The 27,202-nt window shown below is 36.0% G+C and overlaps 1 protein-coding gene across 2 annotated transcripts; it reads right to left on the bottom strand.

The window, feature by feature from the left end:
- Positions 1-579: 579 nt before the first annotated feature.
- Positions 580-20,903, bottom strand: LOC115413161 (calpain-1 catalytic subunit-like). Of its 2 annotated transcripts, none has more exons than XM_030125905.1 (22): positions 20,722-20,903; positions 18,977-19,261; positions 16,195-16,264; positions 15,996-16,114; positions 14,464-14,597; positions 14,217-14,391; positions 13,183-13,257; positions 12,949-13,034; positions 12,428-12,502; positions 11,618-11,775; positions 8,995-9,152; positions 8,491-8,502; positions 8,204-8,412; positions 8,053-8,089; positions 7,893-7,961; positions 6,218-6,275; positions 6,038-6,099; positions 3,327-3,395; positions 3,134-3,212; positions 1,923-2,039; positions 1,795-1,847; positions 580-1,666 (listed from the first exon to the last, which is right to left on the bottom strand). In XM_030125905.1, the coding sequence occupies exons 2-22, from the start codon at positions 19,211-19,213 to the stop codon at positions 1,640-1,642; spliced, it is 2,079 nt and encodes a 692-aa protein (XP_029981765.1). In that variant the 5' UTR covers positions 19,214-19,261; positions 20,722-20,903; the 3' UTR covers positions 580-1,639. The 2 variants fall into 2 exon arrangements, with proteins under 2 accessions (XP_029981765.1, XP_029981764.1); XM_030125904.1 differs by having other exon boundaries at positions 18,977-19,231.
- Between the last annotated feature and the right edge of the window lie 6,299 nt (positions 20,904-27,202).

Genomic DNA, 27,202 nt, shown 5'->3' with positions numbered 1-27,202 from the left:
ACATATTTTGACTATGGTAAAATGTAATATACACTCACATGTAAATTCACATAATGTACAGATTTTAATTGACCTTAACAAATCCTGCCTTGCCTGTGGAATATAGAGCATCTGGATTAGTTTAACATGCAATTTCACACTGAAGAACTGTGTGAACATGACACCCATGTGCATACAAAAGAAACCAAAAACATTTTGAGGGTGTGATGGGATTTCAGAGCCAGTGGATGTTGATATTATCAGACACAAGTCAGATTAAAAACAAGCACAAACTTAAATGACAAATGTGCATGATGTGTGTAAATAACATGAAAAGCAAAGCCCATTATAGTAGATATAGAAACAAGGAAAATCACTTGTTTGTGATTGAACACAATTGAAAAACAAAAAATAAATCATTTTTGTGCAGTTTTATAGTTTATTACAATCCGCAGAGGATCAGTCCTTTCTGTCGGAGCCAATAACTGAGTTTGTGCAGTGGGAGATTTTATTGTGAGTGAAATCCTGTATGATTTGTAACCACAAGAGGGCAGGAGTGGATCATCTCCTCATTGATGTACATTGAAGTGATAAAGAATCGAGGTTATTGAAGTTATTCATGCAACACAGCATACACAAAATAAATTCTATGATTCTATTCCAACACTAAACATGCATGTTTTACTGCACAAATACAGAATTACACATGATCTGTGCTCAGACGCATTCAATTTTATGTCAGAATATTGACTCAGGAACAGGTGAAGTACAGTTCATAAAGGTGACCCATATACTGTGGTTTTCTCACACCCATTTCTAACCCAATACAGACTTTTCCTATTTCAGTTCACATTAAATTTCAATGAGCATCCACATTTATTTTTACACAATAAATCCTGTTCTTCTTGAGTTGGTCTTTAGTTCAGGCACAAAGAAAAACTTATAGAATGACTGTCTCATAATATTTCCTCATAAACAAATGAAACAGTCTTCGTGGATGATTCAGCCGCTGCACTTTATTATGTATATACAATTAAAGGATCCTTGAAATCTCTGGGGAATTACACGGAAGTAATACATTTTGGATTGAGATCTGAACGTTCCTTGGAAAAGGTATTTGTTTAATCAGTAACTATTAGTGATAAAACAAATAATAATTGCACAGAAGGTGTTGAGCAAGAGGAGGGTGACAAAGATGGCAAGCCTTCAACCAACAAGTGACGATAACCTACATAGACATAAACATTCTCAAATAGTTTTATTTTGATTGTATTTTTTTTAGCTATTTTGTTTTGTGTTTTTAACAAACGCTGCAGAAAACTGTCTATAAGGTTCTGTAGCCCATGCTAATTTTAGTAGCGAAAGTGAATGTATTTAATACATTAAACTGTCTTTCTGTCTTTTTTTAAAGCAAAAATGCATTATGTCATATCAGGTCAGCAAGTGTTCTGTTCTGCTGTGCTACGCTATGTTATGTCATGTTATACTATGCAATGTTATTTTATGCTCTGCCATGCCATGATGTTATGTTATGCTATGTTTTGTTATACAATGCTATGTTATGTTATGCTGTGTCTTACACTTTATGCTTTATAGTGGCTCATTTGCAGAATACTGGTCTGATTTATTTAGCAGGTTGACTGTGCACTCATCCTTCTGCTTACGTGTACATTGAAATGTACAGCCACTAGGAATGAAGAAAAGACATTATATAGGTTAATTTTCCAGTATCATGTACACAATAGAATCCATAGAAGTTTTTCAAAACTTAACATTATATGTTTATGGCCAAAAAAATGAGAAAGTGTTTCTTACCTCTGACTCTCGAAGTGTCATTCCATTTCCATTTGACAACTTCTTGAATATTTCTGTTGAGTTACACAAACCTTGTAAGAAATGGTACCACAGAAAATGACTGAAGATATTAGTCTATGTTCACTTACTGTACATGCAGTCCAGGCGGAGGATGAGGACGATGAAGCTCTCCAGCGTCATGTGTCCAGAAGAAGCACCGTAACGCAGAGCCATCAAATTCAGCATGTCATCACTGACCTGCATTCCTGAGTAACACACACGACAAAGGTTTACACAGAGTCTGGACTGAACACGTTTACTCACACAATGAGCATTCATATGGCAGCATCACTTTGTTTTCTTTGCTCTTTCTGGTTGTACATTGTCCTGATAACACTTATCTAGCTGAATATTATAAAAACTGAACTGAACCATTACTATTTTTCTTTAAAAGGGGGGGATTGCTTAATGAAATTAGACACTCAGTTCAGATTATCTAGTACTCTCTGTATTAATGTAATAAATGGCCAATTTCCAAAAATGATACAGAAACTCATCTTACATTCTTAGATGTATGGGGCTGCAATTTTTTTTTAAAAAAAGGTAAAAATTTTAACTTAAGTTATCCATTATATGTTTAGTAAAATGTCAAAATCTCAGAACAAATGCTTTTCTTATGTCCTGTGTCAAAACCATTCAGGTTGAATAACAACTTAAAAAAAAAAAAAATTAAATGGACAATTATCGTTTCTGAACCCCTAGGCCGGGACGTAACAGCAGATAATTGATATGATGAGAATGATGATGATTATTATTGTGATTGGTAAATATTAAATCCACTGTAACAAGTAGTAGGGCGGAGTAGTAATAATAGTTTCACCTCTGATATTTATTAATGAAGTTAATGAGGTAACAGTGTGTTGACCTGTAACTAGTGACATAAAAATTGTTTGGTTAATCATTCTTTAAAATTCAAATGACAATTAATATATTAATATCAATATCTACAGACTGAAGCTAGTAAATGGATCGTTCCTGTTTTAACGTCATTTCCCATCATGCAGCGTGGTACTGTGCTTCCTGTCAACTGTCAGGGGCATAGCAACGTGATTATAAGGCTATTGTATTCCAAAATTACTAATATCTCTCAAAATATTGGTCCTATCAACTTGCTGTTTCTGCTACTGTTTTCTTTGACTAAAAATACACAAGTATGCCAAAGTGCAGCAGTCAGCTCTTTCCAGATTTTGTGTGATGCCCGAGACACACACACAGAGTCCACTTTCCTTTTATAATATAGATTTGTTAGTGTATGAGTGTAATGAATGTATTAAAGTCATCTTCGCCTCCTCTACACTACCTGAAGCCACAATTGCATTCCTCAGTTCACTCAGTGACAGTGTTCCTGTTTTTGAAACATCAGTCTGGAAGAAAATGTCCTGGTTAAGAAGGAAAGCAAAACAAATCATCAGATTCCAAATCCTTTTGATCATAGAATAATCAGTAAGACCATATGTAAATATATTTTGTAATGTTTGTTTGGTTCCATTTACCTTGAATATGTTGACTTTCTTCCACAGACGAACGAATTCTTCAGTGTTCAGTTTGCCTGTGATTGACGTCTTTAAGCTCAAGGTTAAGGTTTTAAAACTGCCAGTGGCTGTACGATGAAATAATCTAATCTAGTAACAGACACACAAGATCAGCCATAAAATGATGACCACAGACAGGAGAAGTGGTAATAAAATAGCATATGTCCTTACAGTAGGACCTTTCAGTGGGGTGGATCTGTTAGGCAGTGAGTGAACATTTAGTCCTTCATGCTCATATTACAATTTGATCCTTGTTAAAGGGTACCTGTGGTGAATTTTCATTGCTGTTTCAAAAGATGCAACGATTATTGCGGCACAAACATGTGCAGAACTCCTGGAAATCCACTCAATGTTGCTCACTGACTGCTGCTTGTTTACTCACACTTAATCATCCAGAATCAATGGCTGCCCCCTATAGGCTCTGCACACACACATAAATCACATAATTAAAAAGTTCCAGTGTGGTGCATTTATGGCAATTTTTTTTATGAATTTGTGTCTCCTGCTTGTAAATAATACACAAAGCACAGTTAATCTAAAGTAATGAAACAAGTTATGAAACATTTCACAAGAACAAATCTTAAAAAGATGTGCATTTCATGTTGTGCAGTGGTTTTGTGGAATAGAATGAAACTAAATATAAAACAGGGTGAAAACATCACAAAATTTAAAAAGATGCTTAAAAACCTTGTTGTTCAGAGATATAGTGGCAGTGAATGTGAGTACAACAGTAATGGTTGTTGATGGTACGTAATTATTTGTTCTCTTTTTTCTAATTTAGTGACTGACTGTTCTTTGTTATGGACTGTATCTATTGGCTGATTGGTCAGGTCATCTGGAATTGGGGTGGGACAGTGTGGGGTCAACTTCCTATTGCTTTGTGGACATTGAGTGTTGTTGAAGGGTCATTGAAATTGTTGTACATTTGTGTGATTTTTGTTTTCTTTCTTGGTTGATTCATGTCCCTACATTGGATCAGGACTTTCTTTTGCCTACTTATGTTTGAAGGAAAGTCTATCTATATGCGTAATACAGCTATGAAATGGATGAAGTTTATTTTGATGTGTTTAATATTTTTGCATTTTGTGCAGGATTGGTTAGAATTTATTTTGACGTGTAAGATTTGTTAAGTTACTTTGAGGAACTGACATGAGACTTTGTGATCAGCAGAAACAGATGGGGTAAGGGGGCCAGAGTATGTAAGTGGTACTTCATCCCACTCCTTTTTTAATGTTTTTGTTTTTATTTTATTTTTTTCTTGTTTTTTGAAAAAAAAAAAAGTCATAAGCATGACCAGACACACCTTAAAGTCGCTCAGTTCCTTATGTTGCTCATTTTGCTGTTTCTTTGAGGTCTACAGGTTCAATTGCTGCCTAATAAGCCACACCCCCCACCCCCCGACAGATCCTGCTTTAATCAGATAATCCGTAGGCTATTAATACCACTTTGTCTGTCATTGGGTATAATGTTACCGCTGATGGCTGTATAATCTTTTTAAACAAAAAAGCTGTGGCTGTTATTATGTGATCTCCAACAGTAGGGCTGCTCGATTATAGAAAAAAAAAAAATCACGATTATTTTAGCAATAATTGAAATCATGATTATTAAAAACGATTATTTGTTAACCTTAAAGTTGTTTATTTTTTTCTTGCAAAACAATGTAAATATACTCTTTAAACATAAATAAAGCTTTTAACCACTAAAACAAAGTATGTTCACTTTTGTACGACACAAAAAAATCTTTGAATGCAAATAAGTGTACTGTAAATTCAAGTATGTTTCCTTTTGTAAATAAATAGTGCACTGTAATTAAACTGCTATAGACTTGCCATAGAACTGTAGCAATTAAAAAAAAAAAAAAAAGCTCACGTAAAGTGCAAATTATAAATTTAAGTATGTTCAACGTAGTATGAAACATAGTAAATTCAGTGGCGTGCCGTGAGGTTTCAGTTCAGGCCTTCTGTATACATCAGCCATCTAGAATACGCACGTTAGGGTTATACGGGTTAGGGTTAGGTTAATACGGGAGTTGCAGCGTAAAGAGATTCGGAAACTGAAGATTGCATTGCGGACGAAGTTTTTATGTGTTTTAGTTTTTTATAAGATTGATAAAGGTGGCGGTGGTTAAACTTTAGATGGTTAAAAAGGTTTGTTGTGTTAGCGGTCGGTGCGGACACAACTACGAAACACTTTTTGCACGTGATGTGTTTTTGCTCTTCGTCTTCTTCATCAAACCCAAAGTGATTCCACACAACTGAATCTGACTTGCCTTTTTTGTTTACCAAGCACTTCTGCTGTGATTCTCCTGCCGTTTTTCCAGACCGCTAGGTACAACTTTCCTCTTGGGGTGGACCTGCCGGCTAGCAGGCAGCTGTAGCTTAGAGGGGGGCGGGGCAGAGCAGCTCATGGTAGCTTGCGTGCGCGTGAATTAAAACGACTCAAAATTAATAATCGTTTTTTCTCGATTACATAATTTTTGTAATCGTTGCGTGTAATAATCGAAATCGTAATTGAATTTCGATTAATTGCACAGCCCTATCCAACAGTAAAAGTAAGTTAGAGGATGAGGTTTTATGTAATTGTAGGTCATATAAGGTTACTTTAAGCAAATTTAGCAGCAAAGGTAGAAACATTTTAAACATATGAATCCAGTTTATTATTAGTCAGGATACGTCCATCAGAGCGACCATACTGCGGCAGGCATCTATGGTGAAGCCTCCATTCTTTAAGTCTCCTAAATGACATGTCAAAGAGAAAAAAATCTGCCATTATGACCTAACTTTAAAACTTTAAGATGCTTTTTTTTTTTTTTTTTAAGTGTCATGAAAAGATTTGCAGAGTCTGAACCAAACCTTTGAGGATATTGTCATTCAGGAGCCGCTGGAGCTTCTCAGCATCCACTTCTTCATTCTGGAAACAAAATAAAACAAGAATGTATTGTGATGTTGACCTTTAGTTTATCCATATAAGAAAATTAAGCATATTTTTTTTATGTCATTCAGTGGGTCACCTTTGTGAAAACGACCTATAAATCATAATACAAATGTTTAAAGTGTATTAATATATTAAAATAAACAATAGAGGTTACACTATTCAAAATCAAACCGTCACAAGATGTTTCCTCAATAAAACCTGTGTCTCAATTTGAGGAGATAGTCAACAAAAACTTTACATCTCCACATTGATCCTCATCCTGTGTTAATCACACTCTACACATCAGACTCCACATTTGTATTAACCAACAACATCAACATCATTCCTGTGGTCTGTACAGCAAAAAAAAGAAAAAAATTAAGATCTAATTAAAGGAGGAAGTTCGTGCTTTTTGATCCCGCTCATGGAATCAGCTGATACCCTTCATAGTAAAATAATAAGGTTCCTTTTTAACAACAAAAACTCACCGTTTAATCATCTGTTGCCGAAGGAGTAAATCTCAATCAGCTCATATTTCTTTTTGTCTTGTTTGCATCATTATTTCCATCACAACTTTTGCAATGTAAATTCATTGTGCAAACTTTTTCAGCCTCTGGAATGGGATGAAGAGTGGGTTTGTTAAGACCCTCTTTTTTGTGTATGTGTGTTGTTTACACAAAGTGCATTTCCACTGTCTTGTATTGAGGACTAGTGCTGTATGTTGAGGTCAGAAGCATATTTTTCCACCTCTTATCAAAGATAGGATTTAAGTGACATAGAAAAAATGAAACAATATGTAAAATGTCATAGGTTATTAAATATTAGGTCGAACAAAATTAGGATGTTGGTGTCTTGATTCTCCTTTTATCCCTGTTTTGGTTGAAGCAAATTCAACTCATTAGCTGCTAAATACCAGTTAGTAGTTCACTTTGACAGACATTTTATTGTTCTTCATTTATTACCCTGCCCCCCGAAGGGGAGGCAAGGGGTATTGTTTTTGTTTTGTTTTGTTTGTTTGTTTGTTTGTTTGTTTCACACTCTAGCAGCAAAACTGTTGGTTGAATTAATACCAAATTGGGTTTATAGATTGCCCGTGACCCAGAATAGATGTGGTTACATTTTGGGAAAAGCGGGTCAAAGTGAACATTTTTTATTCATTTTTAAAATCTTTTTTTTCTCCCATTTACTTATAATGGGCAAAATTTGACTTGTCTATAAAAACATCAATGTTGATTCAATTGACTTCAAATATGACACATATATAGAGGCAATTAATATGCTGACATCAGCACATGCATGGACATGATGACATCAGCTGGATCAATGCTAAAATAAGCTACAATACGTGTGATGGGCAGGGTTTGTTGTGCCTGGCACCACATGTTTATGTATTAATTTGACTAAAACCTGTTATAAAGAGCATAAATGGGATTTGTAAAGGTCATATTCAGACAATATAGTACAGGTTGTGTTGCATGAATACAAGTTATACGACTGTGATATCTACTATGTTTCAAACTACAAGCAACAGCAAGTATTCTGAAAAATGTGGAATCCAGAGAGTATAGTTGTGCCATTTGTGTGTTTAATACATATGAATGTGAAGTGAATTACCACATCAGAGTACTGGCGGAAAAGGCTTTTCCTATTTTCGTCTTCCTTTTCATTTTTGGCCTCTTTAACCTGCAAAGTGTACATAGAAGGGAAAGCAGAACAGAAAGTGAAATACAACTCAAGACATTTCAGTTTTATTATATTGTTAAATCATTGATACCTTTTCAGTTCTCCCATTATAGTGACCAGAATTCTCACTGTGTTGAAAGACCAAAGACGTGAATGATTAGGGTTTATTCGTGTCTAAAATGTCCTATGTTTACGTTTGTAGGATCATTGTGTCAAACTGGAAGACGAGACAGTGAACATACTAGCCGTGGCTCTCCTCTTTGGAGACGATGGTCAGGATGAAGGAGGCGGTCTCGTTGGATTTGAAGGTCGACGGCACAATCAGGTATTCACCAGACTTTAGAGTCAAGAACGCCATCACATCCCGTGCATTTATGAAGGTTTTAGACTGGGCTACAGGCGCATTGGTACTGAAGAAAGAGGCGGGAAACTTCCCCTTCATTGCCTGATTCTGTAATCACAGTTAGATATTTTACACAATGAAAACAGAACAGGAGTTGAATAGGATAAGGAGGAAATAGTTCCTTACTTGTTCGGTGAGCTGGATGAAATTAGGGAATTAGTTCATGTTGGAGACAAAGAAAGATTTTATTTAAAAACATTTATATCACAACTTTCATAAAGTAGCTGATACTAAAGAGTAGACTGATAAAGACTTGAAGCTGCCTGCTAACAGGCTGCTGTCTAATCTACAGGGAAAGAGTTTCCATGGACTTTGACTGTGGTCGTCTATATAACATGTTTACTTTCAGCAGTTGAACCTGAATTGAATATGATCCAGTGACAGTAAAACCTGATGTTTTGGGTTGAGTTGGCAACCTTACAACCCACGCTTCTTCATGTGAGATCAGACATGTCAAACTGCCTTTCACCCACGACACAAACTGTGTTAATTCCCTATACCTTATTGATACAGTAGTGATACAGTACATGTGTAATCTGTCTGTGCATTGTTGGGTTCTAATAACCCAGTGCTGGAGGGTCTATTCATGGTACATGCACGATGACAGAAACAATGCTGAGTCAAATCTACCTCGAATATAGAAAATCCAATGTGGAGGTTTTTAACCATGCGTCTGTTCCTTTTGTCAGGCTTCTGCATCAGAGACACCAGTACATTTTTTTCGCTGACGCTCTCCTTATCTTCATTGTAAATCTTGACCCGATACTGTGGGTTAGTCCAGAAACTCTCTGCAAGACAACAGGAAAAAGAGAGATGTGGTTCCTACAGGTTCCTACAGGTTTCTACAAGTTAAATTTAAGACCTTTTTAAGACTACTTAGAACACAATTTAACGCCCATTTCACAGCCTATTTCACAGCCATACTGGCAAAAATTTGTGACGCCTGGAATTTAGGAAAATTTATTTATTAACATAACTTTATCAACACAACTTTTTTCTTAAAAAACCTGATGTATACAATTAGATACATGTAATACACAGATAATCCACCAGGGGGGAGGAATTCGTTCACCAGAGGCCTTTCCAGTGTCACTACAAGACTGTCATTAGTGAGGAAGGAGGCAGAACTTTGCCAATTTTGAAAATGAATTACCAATTTGTTTGACATGTTTGTGTTATATTGTGTTTTTGTTTGTTCAAAAAATATAATATTTGAGCATTGAGACCCCGTGTATCAAATATGATACAAAATTGAAACTCATTCATGGAAACTGATATTTGAAAAAATAAATAGGGGTTGTTCAGAAGGACCAATAAAGGCTCCAGTTTCAAAGAACTGGAATTTTCTGTCAATGATTTAATGGTTCAGGCTTTACAGGGTTAAACTCAATACAGAGAGCTAGTTTATGGCAACATAACTTAAGACATATATCAAATTTAATTCTTTCTAAAGACTTTTTAAGGTATTAAATGCAGATTTGTAAATTCAAGACTTTTAAGACTTTTTACGACCCCATGGGAACCCTGTACATGCTGCTGCCTTGATATTTCATTGCTTATAGCTTTAGAACATGGTCTGTCCTTCATATTATGATCCCTGGTTTGTCTTGTCACTAGTCTGAGTCCTAAATGTAAGATAAGGCACTGTGTAGACATATTTTATTGTATCTTATCTCACTATTTGTCATTGTTGTTCACTATTTGTCATTGTTATTTGTCATCTGACTTGTCTTTTGCAGCAACATAGTAATGCTCAGCTCTAATATTTGGAATTTGTAACTTCCTGTTTGCATTGAAAATGTTAAATACCATGTTGTTTGACTTACATTCTCTGTGACCAGTTAAGGTTTATCCCAGCAAAAAACATGATCAACACTGTTAAGAATACATACATTTGTGGCGAATTTAGCCCTCATCACAGTGTTATAGTTAACTATGTGATGCACTTTTTCAATTTTTTTTTTTTAATCCAGTCATTTCGTAGTGGTTTTTCTTCATGAATATATTGTTTTTGACCAAATCATTGTGTTCATTTTTCCTTTTCTACCTTATAAAGAAACAGGCCTTGGATTTTACTTTTTATCAGATCTAAACTAAGTTAAAATAACTGAAAAGTAAAAACACAGTCATGTATTAAGTAGCAAAGAAACAAATCTGATTATTTTCAACCCATGTTATGCATCACATGCATTTATCTATCAATTAATATGATCATTTGTTCTTCTAGTTGCACAGAGGTTATTTAATGTATAGCATGTTAAAGGGAGTATTTATAAAGCAAATAGTCTTAAAAGAAAGACTATTTATTCTGCTTTTTGGGGTACAGAGTAATTAGTGGATACTAAAAACATTGCAAGGCCTTATTTAGAAATTCCTTTTGTTTTCCTCTGCTGGTGTGGGAACAGCTTTGCTCTCCTATTGCCTTTTGAGACATTTTTATGCAGTTTTAGAAACATTTTGTCTTTTTCAGTGTCAAATCCCAATGCACTAATGACAGTGTGTGTAAGTGTTTAAATATGGGCTGTTTAATTCAGTATTGGAAGTTTAACATGCTTTCTCATTCAGGAGTACAGATACTTTTAACCCTTTAACTCCTAATGTGTCTGTGGTGAGCATTCTGTATGTGTGATTTATTTTATATATTAAAACAATTTCAACCATTTGCTCAATAGGAAAAAATTCAAAATGTGCTGATAGAATAGACCTTGTTCTTTCCATGGACATCTGAGCATGCTCAGTGCACCCCCTGCTGCCTGTGAAATGGGAGTGGTGAATAAGACCGACTCGCTATAGAAATCGACGGTTTGGGCTTTTTTTTTTTTTTTTTACATCGTTTTCCTTGTAATTTTTTGTTTTCATTGTTGTTTGCAGTGTTGTGGTGATTTTCCTTTATCTATCGATCTATTGATCTATCTATTTATCTATCTATTTTTACTGTATTTTTATGGAGTTTTGACCATGTAACTGCTTTTTGGAGTTCAACCAGGTGCCAAAAAGCAGCTGGACTGATTTAGAAAAAAAAGAGACCTAAAACAAAAACTACTGGACCCAAATTCAAATACTTGTTGTTCAGTGTGTTCCAGTTCACAGTGCATGTTCAACATCCTACATCTCTTATTGATGTACATTCTGAGTGCCATATTTAGTAAAAACCTGTAAAACTTCAATTCCCCTCTGTCTTTTTCTGATATTCCCCCCGAATTCCAGCCCTTTTCATTGAACTAATGTCTCAGTGGTTAAAGGGTTAAAGTACCTGGATTGTTCAAGCATCCCCCTGCAGTGGTTCCTGCAACCCATCTGCCTTCATACATAGAGGTTTTCCATGTGGAGGAGTTTCTATCAAGCACCTCAGAACTCAGGCAGCAGATGTCAAGATCCAGGTAGTTCTTACAGAAGTCTCCCATCGTCATCCTGTTGACATGAGAGAATCACTCAGATAAGATGCAAACATTTTTTAGTCTGGATGGGTCACTGACAGAATGAAATTATTATTACTTCCAAGTAAAATCAGAAAACAAGTGGTGTCAGGCACAACACACCCCACCCCTCCCACATATGGTAGATTATTTTGGGATCGACCCAGCTCATGTCATCATGTCTATGCATGTGCTGATGCCAGCATATCAACTGCGTCTATATATGTGCCAAGTATGAAGTAACTTGAAACAAAACTGATGTTTTAAAGACATTTCAAATTCTGCCCGTTATAAGTAAATGGGAGGAAAAAAAAAAAGATTAAAAAAAAAAGTATAAAAATTGGAACTTTGACCTACTTTTCCCAAAATATAATTTTATTTATTCTGGGTTACTGGCAATCTATAAACCCAGTTTGGTATGAATTCAACCAATAGGTTTGCTGCTAAAGTGTAAAGAAAGAAAGAAAGAAAGAAACAAACAAAACCAAAAACAATACCCCTTCCCTCCCCTTTGGGGGGCGGGGTAATAATTGTATAATGATTCAGTCATATCAGTTATTTTCATTATTCAAAAAAAGGAATTTATGGTGAGAGGAAGAGAATAATAAATGTAAATATACTGCCTGAAAATGCTCTGTTAAAATTACCAAAACTCTCCGTCATCATCCACTGAAAGGCACCTCTCCCGATCTTCAGGACTCACAGTATTCCACAGGGGTGACCTTGAACAGTCAGAGCCATAAGTACAAGTTATGACACATTTCCCAGGGTTTACAACAAATGCTTCTAAACTTTCTATGCAAACACAATGCTTGCAAAACAATCTACATGGAAAATATATACTTTCAGGTGTTCTTTCAACACACTGGATTATTTAGTGGTCAAACCAGTTTGAATAATTAGGTGGGAGTGTGTGTTTTTTACTGCAGTGAAATGGTAAAAAAAAAAACTACTGAGGCAAGACAAGACAAAACTAAATACCACAAGTAGCAGGAAAGAATAATCACAGCAGGACAAAACACACATCAGATGAAAGGCATAATGGAGAAAATAAAAGAACATGTGTATCAGTGAAATCATATTCTAATGCTTGTGGTGTTGGATTTTCAATATTTCTGCAGCAGCACATGCACATTTCCTTTGTGAAACGGTAACGGTCCTTCCATACTTATCACTCCAGTCTCCATTCCACTCTTTTTTGCCCCAGGGGTTCCACAAACGCACCAGGTTCTCTAGTTTTCCTTGGCACATCAACTAGCCAATAATAATCACCAGAAAAATAGCAGCGTTAAAACACAATTTACTATTCAAAAGTATTATGTAGACACCTGATAAGCTCACTGCTAGCTGAGTATAAATTCTTTATAATCCTGATGCCTTCAAAACTACAGCAGTTCTTTACCTCTATGACCCCAGTGATAGTATAGGCATGTCCTGCAACCAGTCCGTTTGGTAACACAGTGTTTGCAGACATCTCCTACAAAAAAAAAAAAAAATAATAATAATAAAGTGACGTGGAATATAAAATTGCAAAAGGGTCCGATCAAGAGAAAGTGAACATCAACATTAAAAAGTAAATTTGCACACATCATTTATCAAGTGGGCTCATTTTTTAGCTAAAGATCTTATGATTTTATGGAACTGTTATTCATTTTAAAATACCACTTGTAGAAAAACAGTTACAACCGATTTGATCGATTGTACTTTTTACACCATAGCCATAACTCGAATTTGAGGCTAAAAACTTTGAAAATGTATTCAGTCTGTTGATTATATAGATGATTAAGTTTAAAATATTAGATTTTCATTATTTTGTGCATATTATTGAACATTAGTGAGTTGCTTAAAAGGCCCTGTCCACGTGTTACCACAAAAATACCAATTTTTTATTTTCAAGTGACTTATATTTCAGATATTTGAGTGAAACTTTCAGAAAGTAATGATCTTTTGATACATTTTGGGTGATGCATAAAATGGTAGTCGTCCACATGTTACTATGGCAGCCTGTCCGCACGTTACCACATTCTCATGTCAATAAAACAGAGACTTTTCAATATTTTACTCTAAAATCTGTTTTCAGCATAGTTGAATATAATTTCTAAAAGGTTTTGTCCTACTTCTCTTCTTACTCAATTTCTGTCGTGAACCATGTTTTGAATGTTTGCGTAAAGCTTAAAAAATTGATGTTCATTTCAAGTCCATGTGTTACAGAGCAGTAATTTGACATTTTTCACCTAAAAATTTTATCTCCCTAAATTTTGTCATACATAATGTTAAAGTGCCTATAAATACCTACTCAAATATGTAGAAAACATGCATATAAGTTACTCTGATTAAATGACAGAGACTGTTGAACTTGAAATGTGTCCACATATTAGCACTTAATCAAACCCAAAAACAACTTCTGTGCATCATCCTCTCTACATTAGTGCTCACCCCTTGTTTGGTGCCACAACACATGAGGGATCTAAATTTGCCAGCTCTGAGCATCAGTTCCCATAGGTCCGAAGGAGGATCCAACAGCTGGATGGAGATGTGGACGCCACCAGTAAAGTCCATCAAAGCCTCGGCAGGAGTTCCGGCATTCATATCCGTGTACGAGCCACACACCCTGACAGAAACAGATGTGATATCACATTCTAAACCCGTCTGTCAGAGAAACTGGGTTATTTTTAGTCCATACTTAGCATAGGCTTTCTCCAACAAAGCAGGCCAGAACTCATTCACATCTTTGGAACGAACAAAGATTAGTTGGCCGTTGATTGTGGGTAGTTTGTCATCAATGACGACATCCACCCACCTGCCAAATCTCCAGAACTACATAGAAATAGAAGAAAGTAAATATTTTCTTGTAAATTACACTTTTTTAATACCAAATTAATTGCAGCAAGTGGTTCCTGATACAACAAACCCCACCCCTTGCACATATTGTAGCTTATTTTGGCTTCGATCCAGCTGACATCATCATGTCTATGTGTGTGCTGATGTCAGTATATCAACTGCCTCTATATATGTGCCAAGTTTGAAGTAAATTGAAACCAAAAAATTGATGTTTTTAACCCTTTCATGCATGAATTATGAGAACCTTAATCAAGATTTTTTTTTCCTGAGTGTTTTAATTCCTCTTTAGGCATGAAAAAAAAAACAATGTGATTGATTTTTTTTTTTTTAAATCAACCTGTTTTTCATGGACTTACAAAAATGTATCAGCTACACCATGAATTTTACTCTTGAAGCAAAGAAACATGTATTTAAAACCCAATATCATAAAGTAATATAAAAACAGTGAAATGAAACCATGCTTAATGCAGCTAATCTGATGTTTTCTCACATTTTAACATATTCTAATATTAGTTATTACTCACTTCATGGAGATAATATGCAAAAAATAAATATTAACAATTGATTTCCACTCAAGAACAGCAAAGTTACAATAATGGTATGAATTGCAGTTTATGAGATGATGCATAAGTGTCCACTGTGTTGGTTGATATGGAACTAAAACAACAAAACTCATGAATATACAAGAGTAAAGCTGTAGAGTAACTGTCCACTGTAGTGACCACTATGCATGAAAGGGTTAAAGACAATTGAAATTTCACCCATTATAAGTAATTTAAAAAATTCATTAAAAAATTTGAACTTTGACCTACTGTTCCCAAAATGTAATCAGATCTATACTGGGTCACTGGCGATATATAAACCCAGTTTGGTATGAATTCAACCAATAGTTTTGCTGCTAGACTGTTAACAAACAAACCGAACCAAAAACAATACCCCTTGCCTCCCTGTCGGGGGGTAAATATTATTTAGTATGAGATAAAATACACCCTCCTCAGCAGTTTGTTGAGGTAGAAAAAAAATAAATGCCATTTTATTCAATTATGTTGTAGACAGGATTAGATCTCAAGCAATGCAAAAAAGCAAAAACCATGCAAGTTTGTTGATATAAATGTAATGTTTGATTGTAACCCACAGTGAACATGTAGGTTAAATGTCTGCCAAGGGACTGCAGATGAAAAGTAGTTATGTTTACTAATTCTGGCACATTCACATGGGTGTATTTTTTGTACAACAATATTCATAAATATACATGGTCCCTATTAAATAAACAAAATTAAATAAATATCCCTAAGGTAAAAGTCAACACTTTAAGATGCTCCACACTGTTCATATTTCACTGAAACAGACAAGCAAAAATAATGTGTTGTTTACCCTAAAGTGGAATATCCCACAGTAGTCCTTGTCAAAAAGCTGCTCAAGAGGGACAACCTGCTTCAAGATTTGTTTCTGGAACGTGAGAGCGCCGATAGATGCAAGCAGCCAGCAGTTTCCTGAGTAAAATATAAGTCAGAAAACCACATAAACACTGAACCACTGTATGGATTAGTAAAAAAGAAATCAGCTGACCCACCTATTTGTCCTTGACCAAAGTCAAACCTGGAGATTCCGTCGACTACAAGGGATGGTTTAGGAGCAATTTTCTGAAATGGAATGTAAAGTCAATGAAACAAACTTTTTTAATATCAGATCCACATCCATTCACATCAAAGGACTTATGGTTTATTATGCTCAAACCTGCAAAGAATAGATTAGACGATAACTATTAGACTATAACTCAGCATTGTTTGGGCTAAAAGTGAATGTATTGTAATGTACAGATGTTCTTCGGAGTCAAATCCATTCTGTCATTTATTCTTTACCATTTCAACTCAAATCTGTGAAACTACAGCCAACCAACATTTAGGACTTTTCTTGATTAGTGACTCAAAATTGATAAAGTTTCACCAGTGTTGTCTACTACTGCACTCAAGTGTGTTTTGGGAGAATTTGTACTTTACTGAGTATTTTTTATTCTGTTTACTTTCACTTTTACTTCACTACGTTTCCTAACTCATTTGCATGCTTCTGCTCCCGTACATTTTTAATGCACAGTATAATTACTCTTCACAAAAAATAAATTAAAGGAAATTTGGTGTTTTCACCGCTGAGATTACCGGTGACTGCAACAAAGTCAGGAAGATGATTTGTCATTGGGCCTAATCACGTAATGAACGGTGCACACTCAACCTGTCAGATATCTGTTAATGTGAGGGAGACTTGAATGAAGTTATACCAAAAAACAGGTTGGTATTATGTCAATATTTAGACTTTGGATTCCTTGTTTATGAAGTGTAATGTCACCTCCATGTTTTGAGGTGTCACGTAAGGCAAGGCAAGTTTATTTGTTTAGCACGTTTCAGCAACAAGGCAATTCAAGGTGCTTCATACAGGACATTGAAATACAACGAAAGGGGAAAAAGAAACACATTTAAAACATTATAAAAGAAACATGTAAAAGGTGATTAAAAACAGCAAATAAGAAAACAACACATAAAACCCAAAAATATGAAAACACACACATATTAAAGTAAGAGTTGCAGCGTGGAGTTTCAAATGAGAATATAAAATTTAAAAAGTCAAAAGCCTTTTAGTCAAAGGCAGCAGTGAACAGGTGAGTCTTTATCCTTGACTTAAAAGAACTCAGACTCTCAGCAGACCTGATATTTCCTGGTAGTTTGTTCCAGATCTACGGAGCATAGAAACTGAGCGCTGATTCTCCATGTTTAGTTCTGACTTTGGGAACACAGAGCAGACCTGCACCAGACCACCTGAGCGGTCTGGATGGTTCATACTGGACTAGAAGGTCTCTGATGTATTTTGGGCCTAAATCATTCAGTGCTTTATATGATAGCAAGAGAATTTTGAAGTCTATTCCCTTAGAGACAGGGAGCCAGTGGACTCAGAACTGGACTGATGTGGTCCACTCTCTTGGTCTTGGTGAGGACTGGAGCAGCAGCATTCTGGATCAGCTGCAGTCGTCTGATAGACTTTTCAGGCAGACCAGAGAAGATACTGTTACAGTAGTCAACTCGACTAAAGATAAATGCATGGACAAGTTTTTCAAGGTCCTGCTGCGACATCAGTCCTTTAATCCTAGAAATATTCTTGAGGTGATAGTAAGCTGGCTTTGTAATTGTTTGTATGTGGTTTTTAAAATTCAGGCCTGAATCCAGGACAACACCCAGATTCCTGGCCTGGTCTGAGGTTTTTAACTGAAGTGACAGGACGTAAGTTTCTTTCTTTTTTTTTTTTTTTTTTTTTTAGTTCTGACATTTCTAAAATCAGCAGTATCCTACTCCTGTTTAGGTTTTTGAAACTTTGTTTTTGAAGTGTGTGATGTAGGCATCATTTACCATGTTTTGAAATCCTGAATACAAGCAGTCAAAATGAGTTTCCTCTGTAGGGTGGCTGGGTGCACCCTTAGGGATAGAGTGAGGAGCTCAGTCACCAGGGAGGAGCTCAGAGTAGAGCCGCTGCTCTTCCACATCAAGAGGGGCCAGCTGAGGTGGCTCGGGCATCTGTTTCAGATGCCTCCTGGACGCCCCCCAGGGGAGGTGTTCCAGGCATGTCCCACCAGGAGGAGGCCTCGGGGAAGACCTAGGACACACTGAAGAGACTATGTCTCTCGGCTGGCCTGGGAATACCTTGGGAGCCCCCTGGAAAAGCTAGAGGAGGTGTCTGTGGAGAGGGAAGTCTGGGCATCCCTGCTTAGACTGTTGCCTCCGTGACCCGGCCCCAGATAAGTGGAAGAAGATGGATGGATGGATGGATGGATGGATGGATGGATGGACGGACGATGGATGTTTTGAAATCCTGGATAAACTGTATAATATTCTAAATTCTGACTGCCTTTGGTTGTTATTAACATTTACTTTTACTTTTGCTTTCATTACTTGAGTACATTTACTTGTAGATTACTTGATATACTTAAGTACAGTAAATACTAGATACTTAAATACTTTAACTTAAGTAACATTTCAGGTGGTGACTTGAACTTCTACCAAAGTCATTTTTTGGTCAGGTATCTGTACTTCTACTCATGGTGACTTTTCAGTACTTCATACAACACTGTTTAATTCTGGAGGCCTTTTATGTATTTGCTGTGTTATGTACTAATACATTCATAACAAGACACTGGTTTCATTTAAATACAATAACATGCAATTTTTACTCAAAAACATCGAAGGATTTCACTTCTCATATTCTTATTAGAAGTTTTTAATTGACTGATTCTGCCAAATATCAGCTGAACAGGGTCACCTCTGACTGTAACTATGAACCTGACCTAAATATGACCATCTAAATCCACCTACCGCTGGCCTCAGCCACTCCACTCGGGCCAGATCTGAAGGCTTCAGTATTCCTTCTCCAATTGAGTTTTTGTCTGGAGGGAAGGTCTCATCAATAAACCTCAATCCCCGGATTTTGCAGTACTCTGTCAGCTGCTTGTAGTCTTGGTTGAAGAATTTGTCAGGTTGGGCGAAGCTCCCGTACCCATCGTGCTTTTGACGAGCTTCGATAATGTTCAGACACACACCAGGAGCAGGCATGGCCGCAGGGTTTGGGTTCTGTACAGATAACAGATGAGGAACAAGCTCCTGTTTAAAAGCCAACGTAAATCAACAGATGACTCATTTGTAACTTAAAGGCTTTTTACTTTTTAAATTTTATATTCTTTTTCCAAACTCTGCGCTGCAACTCTTACTTTATTCTGTGTGTTTTTATATTTTTGGATTTTATGTGTTGTTTTCTTACTTGCTGTTTCAATCACCTTTTACATGTCTCTTTTATAATGTTTTAAATGCGTTTCTTTTTCCCCTGTTGTTGTATTTCAGTGTCCTGTGTGAAGCACCTTGAATTGCCTTGTTGCTGAAATGTGCTATACAAATAAACTTGCCTTGCCTTGCCTTGTAAGTATATATATACCATTTCATGAGAAGTGGAGCCCAGCCAAAGTGGACTTCCAAGTAAGTGATTCAGTTTATTTATTTGGCAAGACTGAACACTGATGACAGATGAGATATGTTTCTCAAGTGCACAAACAACCTCAAATACCTTCAGTCCACATTACACAGGTATCCCACTACATACTGAACAGGAGTATCTGAGTGAAATTATTTGTCCTCAAAGGCCTACAACTATTTTTGAGGTGACTTTAAAATGATTTTTTTCCTCTACATTTAGCCTTTCCTAAGTAATTTATCAACATTTATTATAATATTATCCTCTGCAATTAGTACCTGTCAGTGAAAAGCAGGTATTTTCCTATATTCAATTGACCGCCCATTTAGATGTTCATACAGTCTCAGAGTAAATTCAAAGGCTGTGATTTATCATGATTTATTATACTGTTATCCTCTGAATTTTGCATTTTTTTCTGTGAAAATTATCTATTTTTACCTCCGCCAGGAGGTATTGTGATCGCTTTGCTTTGTGTATTTGCTAGCAAGATAACTCAAAAAGTTATGGACAGATTTTCATGAAATTTTCAGGAAACGTTGATACTGGCACAAGGAAGAAATGATTAAATTTGGGGGAGTGGGCACTGATCTGCCTTGGCGGAGGTCTGCACTCTCCGAGTGGTTTTCTTGTTTTCCAATAAAATCGAAAACACATAAATATACGTACATTTAAAGAGTAGCATTTTATGGAAACTTTACCATACGTTCCTGTAATTTGAGGTAAAATGTTAAATACTAAACATGGTGATAATTTACATAAACCAAAACCCAACATGTATTCATGTAAAGAGTTTTTAACAGTAACATCAAGCAGAATAAGAAAAGCACTTGGAGGCGCAGACCACCGCCAAGAGAGATCTCCTCCCCCCACCCCACCCCACCCCCGATCACCACCAAAATTTTATCCTTTCTTCCTTGTGCCAGTATCAACCTCTCCTGAAAATTTCCTGAAAATCCGTCCATAACTTTTTGAGTTATCTTGCTAACAAACAAACATACATGCACGCACGCACACAAAGCAAAGTGATCACAATACCTCCTGGCGGAGGTAATAAAGTAACTAAATATGTCTTCAAATGTCTTTATCATGATCTTACCTCAGAGGCTGAAGTGAAACGAGGTGTGCAGTAAAGACTGTTGACAGATCAACAGGTAAGAGTGAGGTCTCCTCCACTCTTCTAATGTCTGTAAATGTCTAAGGTAGGAACAGGAAGTTCACCTTGGGTCTTTCCTTGTTTTGTCAGACAAACTGCACCTGTTGTCATGTGCGACACAGTCTTATATCCCTGCAACTACTGTGGCACAAAACAAATTCAACTGGAAATACCACCTGGTTCACATCGTAAATTTGCCGAGGGTAGGTTAGTTGTCAATAATTAGACAAGCAATAACCTGCTGTCTGCTTTATATACACATGCTATCTGCATGTCAACACTGTCAGTACCAGTTTGATCTATCTGTGTTCCTGTGTTGAGCAACAGTTGATTATCTGAGAAGCTAAAATCAGTCCAAAACCTCAGATGTGTTAAAACACTAACCCATTAAAATAATGACTGTACCTAAGTATGAAATGTAGGCATATACTGGCACAGTATACTGGTGAATTGGTTAGCACCATAGCCTTACAGCAAGATGGTCCAGGGTTTAATCTGGCCATTGTGAGCCTTTCAGTGTGGAGTTTATATGGCCCAGTGTCCTCCCACCCTCCAAAGACATGCACCTAAAAGGTGAACTGTCAGTCACCTGCAGGTGTCAGTGTGAGAGTGGATGGTTGTTTGTACATGCCAGGCTTATCTAGTCATCTCCCAGGTGTGATGTTCTGATGAAATTCAATGATGATTTAACCTATAAAGACCCAAACAGCCACCGTCCATCTACTGATGTAAATGTTTAACACCTGATGACCCGCTAATCCTATCAAGACATGTAAATAATTGGTGTAAAATACTGCTTGTCATCTTTTCATGGTCATCAGATGTGACCCATTTGGACATTCAGAGGCTCTGTATAGTGAACGTGGAAACACCGTCATCTTCTACAACATTGATTCACCAGTAAAACCCATGGAGTTGGATCAGTGACAGTGGATGGAGACACTGGGTCTATGTTCAGTTAATGATATATTTGACTGAAAAAGTGACTTTTTCATATAAAAATCATTGAATTTACTCTTGAGCTGTTATCAACATCTACATGCTCAGAAAATTAAGTATAGAAAAATAGATGATTTTCACTGAAAAAATACAAAATTCTGAGGATAATAATGTAAGGGAATCACGATAAATCACTTAGGAGAGGTTAAACAGAGAGAAAAATTTATTTGGGAACTGACACTTAAGTCACATTGGGTCCTTATGGGTTAAGTGCTGCTACAGATGATAGTGATATCAGGACACGACTTCACTTGCACAACATGATTTTTCTGCTTCCACAGAAATACTTTGTAGATGTTGCCAAAACACTACTGTGCTGTTATTGTGTAGTTTATGGTTTGCAGGAGCGATAACCCATAAAGACCCAGTGCTACTTTTGTGTCAGTAACCAAAATTTTTTTTTCTCTATTTAACCTTTCTTAAGTGATTTATCACAATATATCATACCTAAGACAGAGAAAACCTGCGATATACTGGCATATATTTGGGTCTTTATGGGTAAATGTGGGTGTGTGAGCAACTGTGCTTCTTCCCAAAACAATGGTGTCACATCCAGGGACCTCAACAAGTAAAAGGGCAAATGATGAAGAAACATGAGTGTAGTTATTCAGTATTCCTCGGTAAAATTACACCATAAAGACCAAAGAACACTCCAAGAAACTCAGAGAAAAGGTTGTTGAAAAGTAAAAGTCAGGATGGATGCAAAAAAAAATCCAAGTCATTGAACATCCCCATGAGTTCAGTTAAATCCCTCATTAAGGAATGAAAGGAATTTAAATTTAGTACAGGTTTCACAGTCTCACAGATTGGGAAACCGTGAGAAGGGAGACCACTGAGGTACGACACCGAGACCACTATGAGTTCACTGAAGGACTGAAAAGCTTCAGCGGTTGAGATGGGAGACAGAGTACAAATAAATGTTGACCAGGCTCTTCACCAGTCCAAGTTTATGGGAGGGTGGCAAAGAAGGACGACACTGTGGAACAAATCTCACTAGAGTTCATCCTAAGCCTTCAGTGTCAGCTGGAAGAAGAGTACCCTTCAGGACCACTGCACTTGTTGTGAGCCTTCTATTTGTTACATCATGTGATTTGTTGTACTATAATCTGTTCTGTTGTTCATCCTGTTTGTGTGCTGCCTCATGTCTAGGTCATTATTGTAAATGAGAATCAGTTCTCAACTACTTTCCTTATTAAAAAAGTTAAACTGAAGAATCAAAATGCAGCTTTTGGGCCACCATATTAAACACTGTGGCTGACACCAACAACTGCACATCACCTCAACACAGCATTTCTACTCTGAAACATACAAATCAGGGTATCTTGTAGGACAATCTTATTACCCCGCCCCCAAATGGGAGGCAAGGGGTATTGGTTTTTGGTTCAGTTTCTTTTTTTGTTTCTTTGTTGTTAACACTCTACCAGCAAAACTACTGGTTGCATTCATACCAGATTTGGTTTATAGATTGCCAGTGACCCAGAATAGATGTCATTACATTTTGGGAACGGTTGGTCAAAGTTCAAATTTTTTATGAATTTTAAAATCTTTTATTTTTCCCATTTGCTTATAATGGGTGAAATGTCATATGTCTGTAGCAGTAAAACTGTTGGTTGAATTCATACCAGATTTGGTTCATAGATTGCAAGTGACCCAGAATAGACATGGTTATATTTTGGGGAACATAAGTCAAAGTTCTAATTTTTGATGAATTTATTTTCAAATCTTTTCTTCTCCCATTTACTTATAATGGGTGAAAGTTCAAATGTCTATAAAAATATCAATTTTGTTTCAGTTTACTTCAAACTTGGCACATATATAGAGGCAATTCATATGATGACATCAGCACATCCATAGACATGATGACATCAGTTGGATCGAGGCCAAAATAAGCTACACTATGTGTGAGGGGTTTGTTGTGCCTGGGACCACTTGTTCAGTCTGTAATAGAACTATGACTTGGGAGATGATATATTTTCCAGTAAGATAATGACCTGAACCATACAGTGAAAGCTAAACAGCTATAATTTAAAGTCAATATATATATATTTTTTTATTAAAATAAAAAAAAGGTCAGTATTATGATAGTAGCTGTATCAAAGCCCCGGCCTATAGGGAAAAGGATCCCAATACACTGTAAGCCTGGAATTTGTATTTACTAAAATGCTTTAATTACAATGGACTTAAATGATTTAAATTTTATGATGTTACTATAAAATGTTCAGTATATTCTACTAATTTGTAGACATAGTTGAAAGTACGAAAAAGTTTAAGTTGAATGGCCAAACACCTTTTTATCTTCGCATTGCATTGTGGGTATTGGGCATATGTTGAAAATGTGGTTAGGCGGGGTTGTGGTGTTAGTGTTAATTTGACTTAATGAGTGGTAATGGCAGTGTTATTGGCCTTTTTGTGTTTGTTTTTGGTATGTTGTAGAGCTGCAGCATGAGTCAGAGCCATAGGAAGAACAATGACTGTCCTGTTCATCTCAGACTGTCATTGTACAATGGATATTATAATGTCTAGTCAAGTCACAAGCACTTTCTATACTGCCAAGTGATATTGAACTAATTTCCAGTCATGATACACAATAATAAGTTAAATGAATTTATGACTAGTTTGGTCAGGAGTAGGATTTTGAGTTTGATTACCTTTAAAAAAAATTGTTTAATCAATGATAAATTAATCTGGCAGCAATTGAGAAAATTACTCAGTGTAACCTAAAATGCTGAGTTGAATGGTTGGATAGTGGGGTTGATTTTACAGCAGATTTAAAGTACAAATAACTTGTCTTTTAGTGTTTTCTACTTAATAGTTTAAGTTCAATACTTTTAGCATTAAAGTTGAACCTACTTAAACCAATTGATTAGTCGATCATTACTCAAATCATTTGAGTGCAATCACTTGCCTCAAATTTTTTGAGTAAACTCTACTTATCCAGGCTTACAGTGTAGAACCTGACAGAGCTTGGGCAGTTTTGCAAAGAAGAATGTGGTAAAATATGTCCAAATGTGACCATGATTCGATTTTTGAAAGCAACAAAATGAGACAACATCAGAACAGGCGATTACTTTCTACAGGTACGGTATAAACAACCTTCTCTGTCTGTCAGTCTGTAGAACCTGCCTTAGATCACCTTGGCACATACTATACTCAACTACAAAACTCAGTCTCATGACTTTCTTGTCAGAGTTGAAATATCTGAATGATGTGCAGTATGTGCTGCAAAACTGGCGACCTGACTTCACAGAAGTTGAAACAAGGACGTCTCCTTCAAGTTCCGGCAAACTCTACATTCCTGTGGTAGAAAACAAATAAGTTTAAGTTCCTGCTAAAAGTCAAGTAAGACAAGTCACTGCTGAGGTTAAACAGGTATATGAACTTCTAATGATAATGAAATATATTATTAGCCGTCGATTTTTCCCGCATAGAAACAATGAGCGGTGTTCTCAAAATGAACACAGACCTGTAGACCTAAACATTCACACAAACAAGTATTACATCAACTATTAAATGAACCAAATAGTAGTGTTAAACCTATAAGAGTGGATGCTAAAAGGTTAATCTCACCCTTCCAAATCATTGCCTTTTGTGGGAAACTGTCTGTATTTTGTACTTTTTCAACTGGTTCGTCCTGTTTTGTGAGTCTTAGACATAGGAGAGTAACCTGTGAGGAAATTATGTGAGATTAACAGGGCCTCACACCAAGACGTAAAGCAACGTGAACTCCCTGAGCTGTTTTATTTCTAAAGGTGAATGACAGATGATGGTAATATTTCAAAGGAACAGCCTCACTCATGTATACCTGCCACCAGAGGCAGGAATCAGGAAACTATACCCCGATGGGGAATACTGCCACTGTATATCACAGGGGATTAGGCACCAACTTTATGCAAATGAGGTGGGAACTATCTGTGCTTGTTTTAAAGGACAAGGCAACTAAGCAGAAGGTTTTTCCCAAAGCCAGTCACTTTTAAATTTTATTTATTATTTATTTTTTTTTTGACAGAGCTGACCTTAAGCAGTAAGGCTGCTTTGGTGACTTTTGCCTTGAATTCTGACAGTGGGCTTGCTGGAAAGAGAATAATTCTAATAAGTCACAAAAACCAGAACTGATAAGTCATCACATTATCAATTAGTGTTGTTGCTGTAGTTTTAGAAGTAGAAAGAAGTGGAAAAAAGGGGTCAAACCAGGTACATTGTGGTACATACTTGAACCAAAGAGATGACATACTGTACAAAAATGACTCAGATATGTTGTATAAACAGTGACATTTTCTATTCGTTTTCCATCTATAAACATGCACACATGTAGAAGTTACATTTTCCAGTAGATTTCCAGTTTGATTTCAGTGGAATGCTGTTGTGGCAGATATTTTATTAAAAAGTTAGAGCAGTTCTGAAATGATCATCAAATAGACCATTTAATTGAAAACTAGGATGAAGCCTCCACCAGGTTTGACCAGTAGAGGGCAGCAAAGAACCATTTTCCTGCCACATGTCCATAATGAGCTCTTACCATACACTGAACAACCTCTCACTGAATTTTATTTTCTGTTAATGCACATTATTTTAATTGCTGTAGCTATTCAACTGATTTATATGTTTAGTGAATTAAAACAGAAGGTCAGGCTATGCATCTTGCCGGTAAATGGATAAAAAACTTTGAAGTTACAAGTATTAATATTTAAAACAGAGGCTGAGATCACATATGTTGTCCCAATGCTGTAATTAACCCTTTCATGCACGAATTATGAGAACCTTAGTCAAGATTTTTTTCCTGAGTGGTTTTATTCCTCTTAAGGCATGGAAAAACAATGCAATTCTTTTTTTTTTTTTGAACCTATTTTTCATGTAATAAATTTTGTATTTTATTATTTATTTTATTTATTATTTTTTTTATTTTTGCCTGCTCTTTTTTCTATTGTCTTTTTTATATATTGTTCTTTTATACTGCACTTATTAATGCTGTTTAAACATGGTTATTAATATATATTTTTTAATAATTCTCATTCTGTTTTTTCATAATTTTTTTTTCAGTGGTTGTTTGTATCTGTTCATGTCTGGGTAGGGTTATGTGTTGTGTGATGGGTGGATGTTGTTTAGAAAATCAAAGATCTCCCTCCTGTATGGTGAATGTCTGATTCATGTTCTGTTATCAATAAAAAGACCTTCGAAAGAAAGAAGAACCTATTTTTCATGGAGTTACAAAAATTTCTACTCATCTGGATGCCATGTGTTTAATTTTTGAAGCAAAGGAATATGTATTTAAAATGCAATATCAGAAGGTGATATACTGTGTGAAAACTATGAAATAAAATCCTTTTTGATGCTGCTAATCTGATGTTTTCTCACATTTTTATCATACTCTAATACTAGTTATTACTCATTTCATGAAGAAAATATTAAAAAAAAAAAACTTTTTGTT

This window comes from Sphaeramia orbicularis, chromosome 22, assembly GCF_902148855.1.
Source record: "Sphaeramia orbicularis chromosome 22, fSphaOr1.1, whole genome shotgun sequence".
Classification (NCBI taxonomy): domain Eukaryota; kingdom Metazoa; phylum Chordata; class Actinopteri; order Kurtiformes; family Apogonidae; genus Sphaeramia; species Sphaeramia orbicularis.
This window is presented reverse-complemented; position numbering and strand designations above follow the sequence as displayed.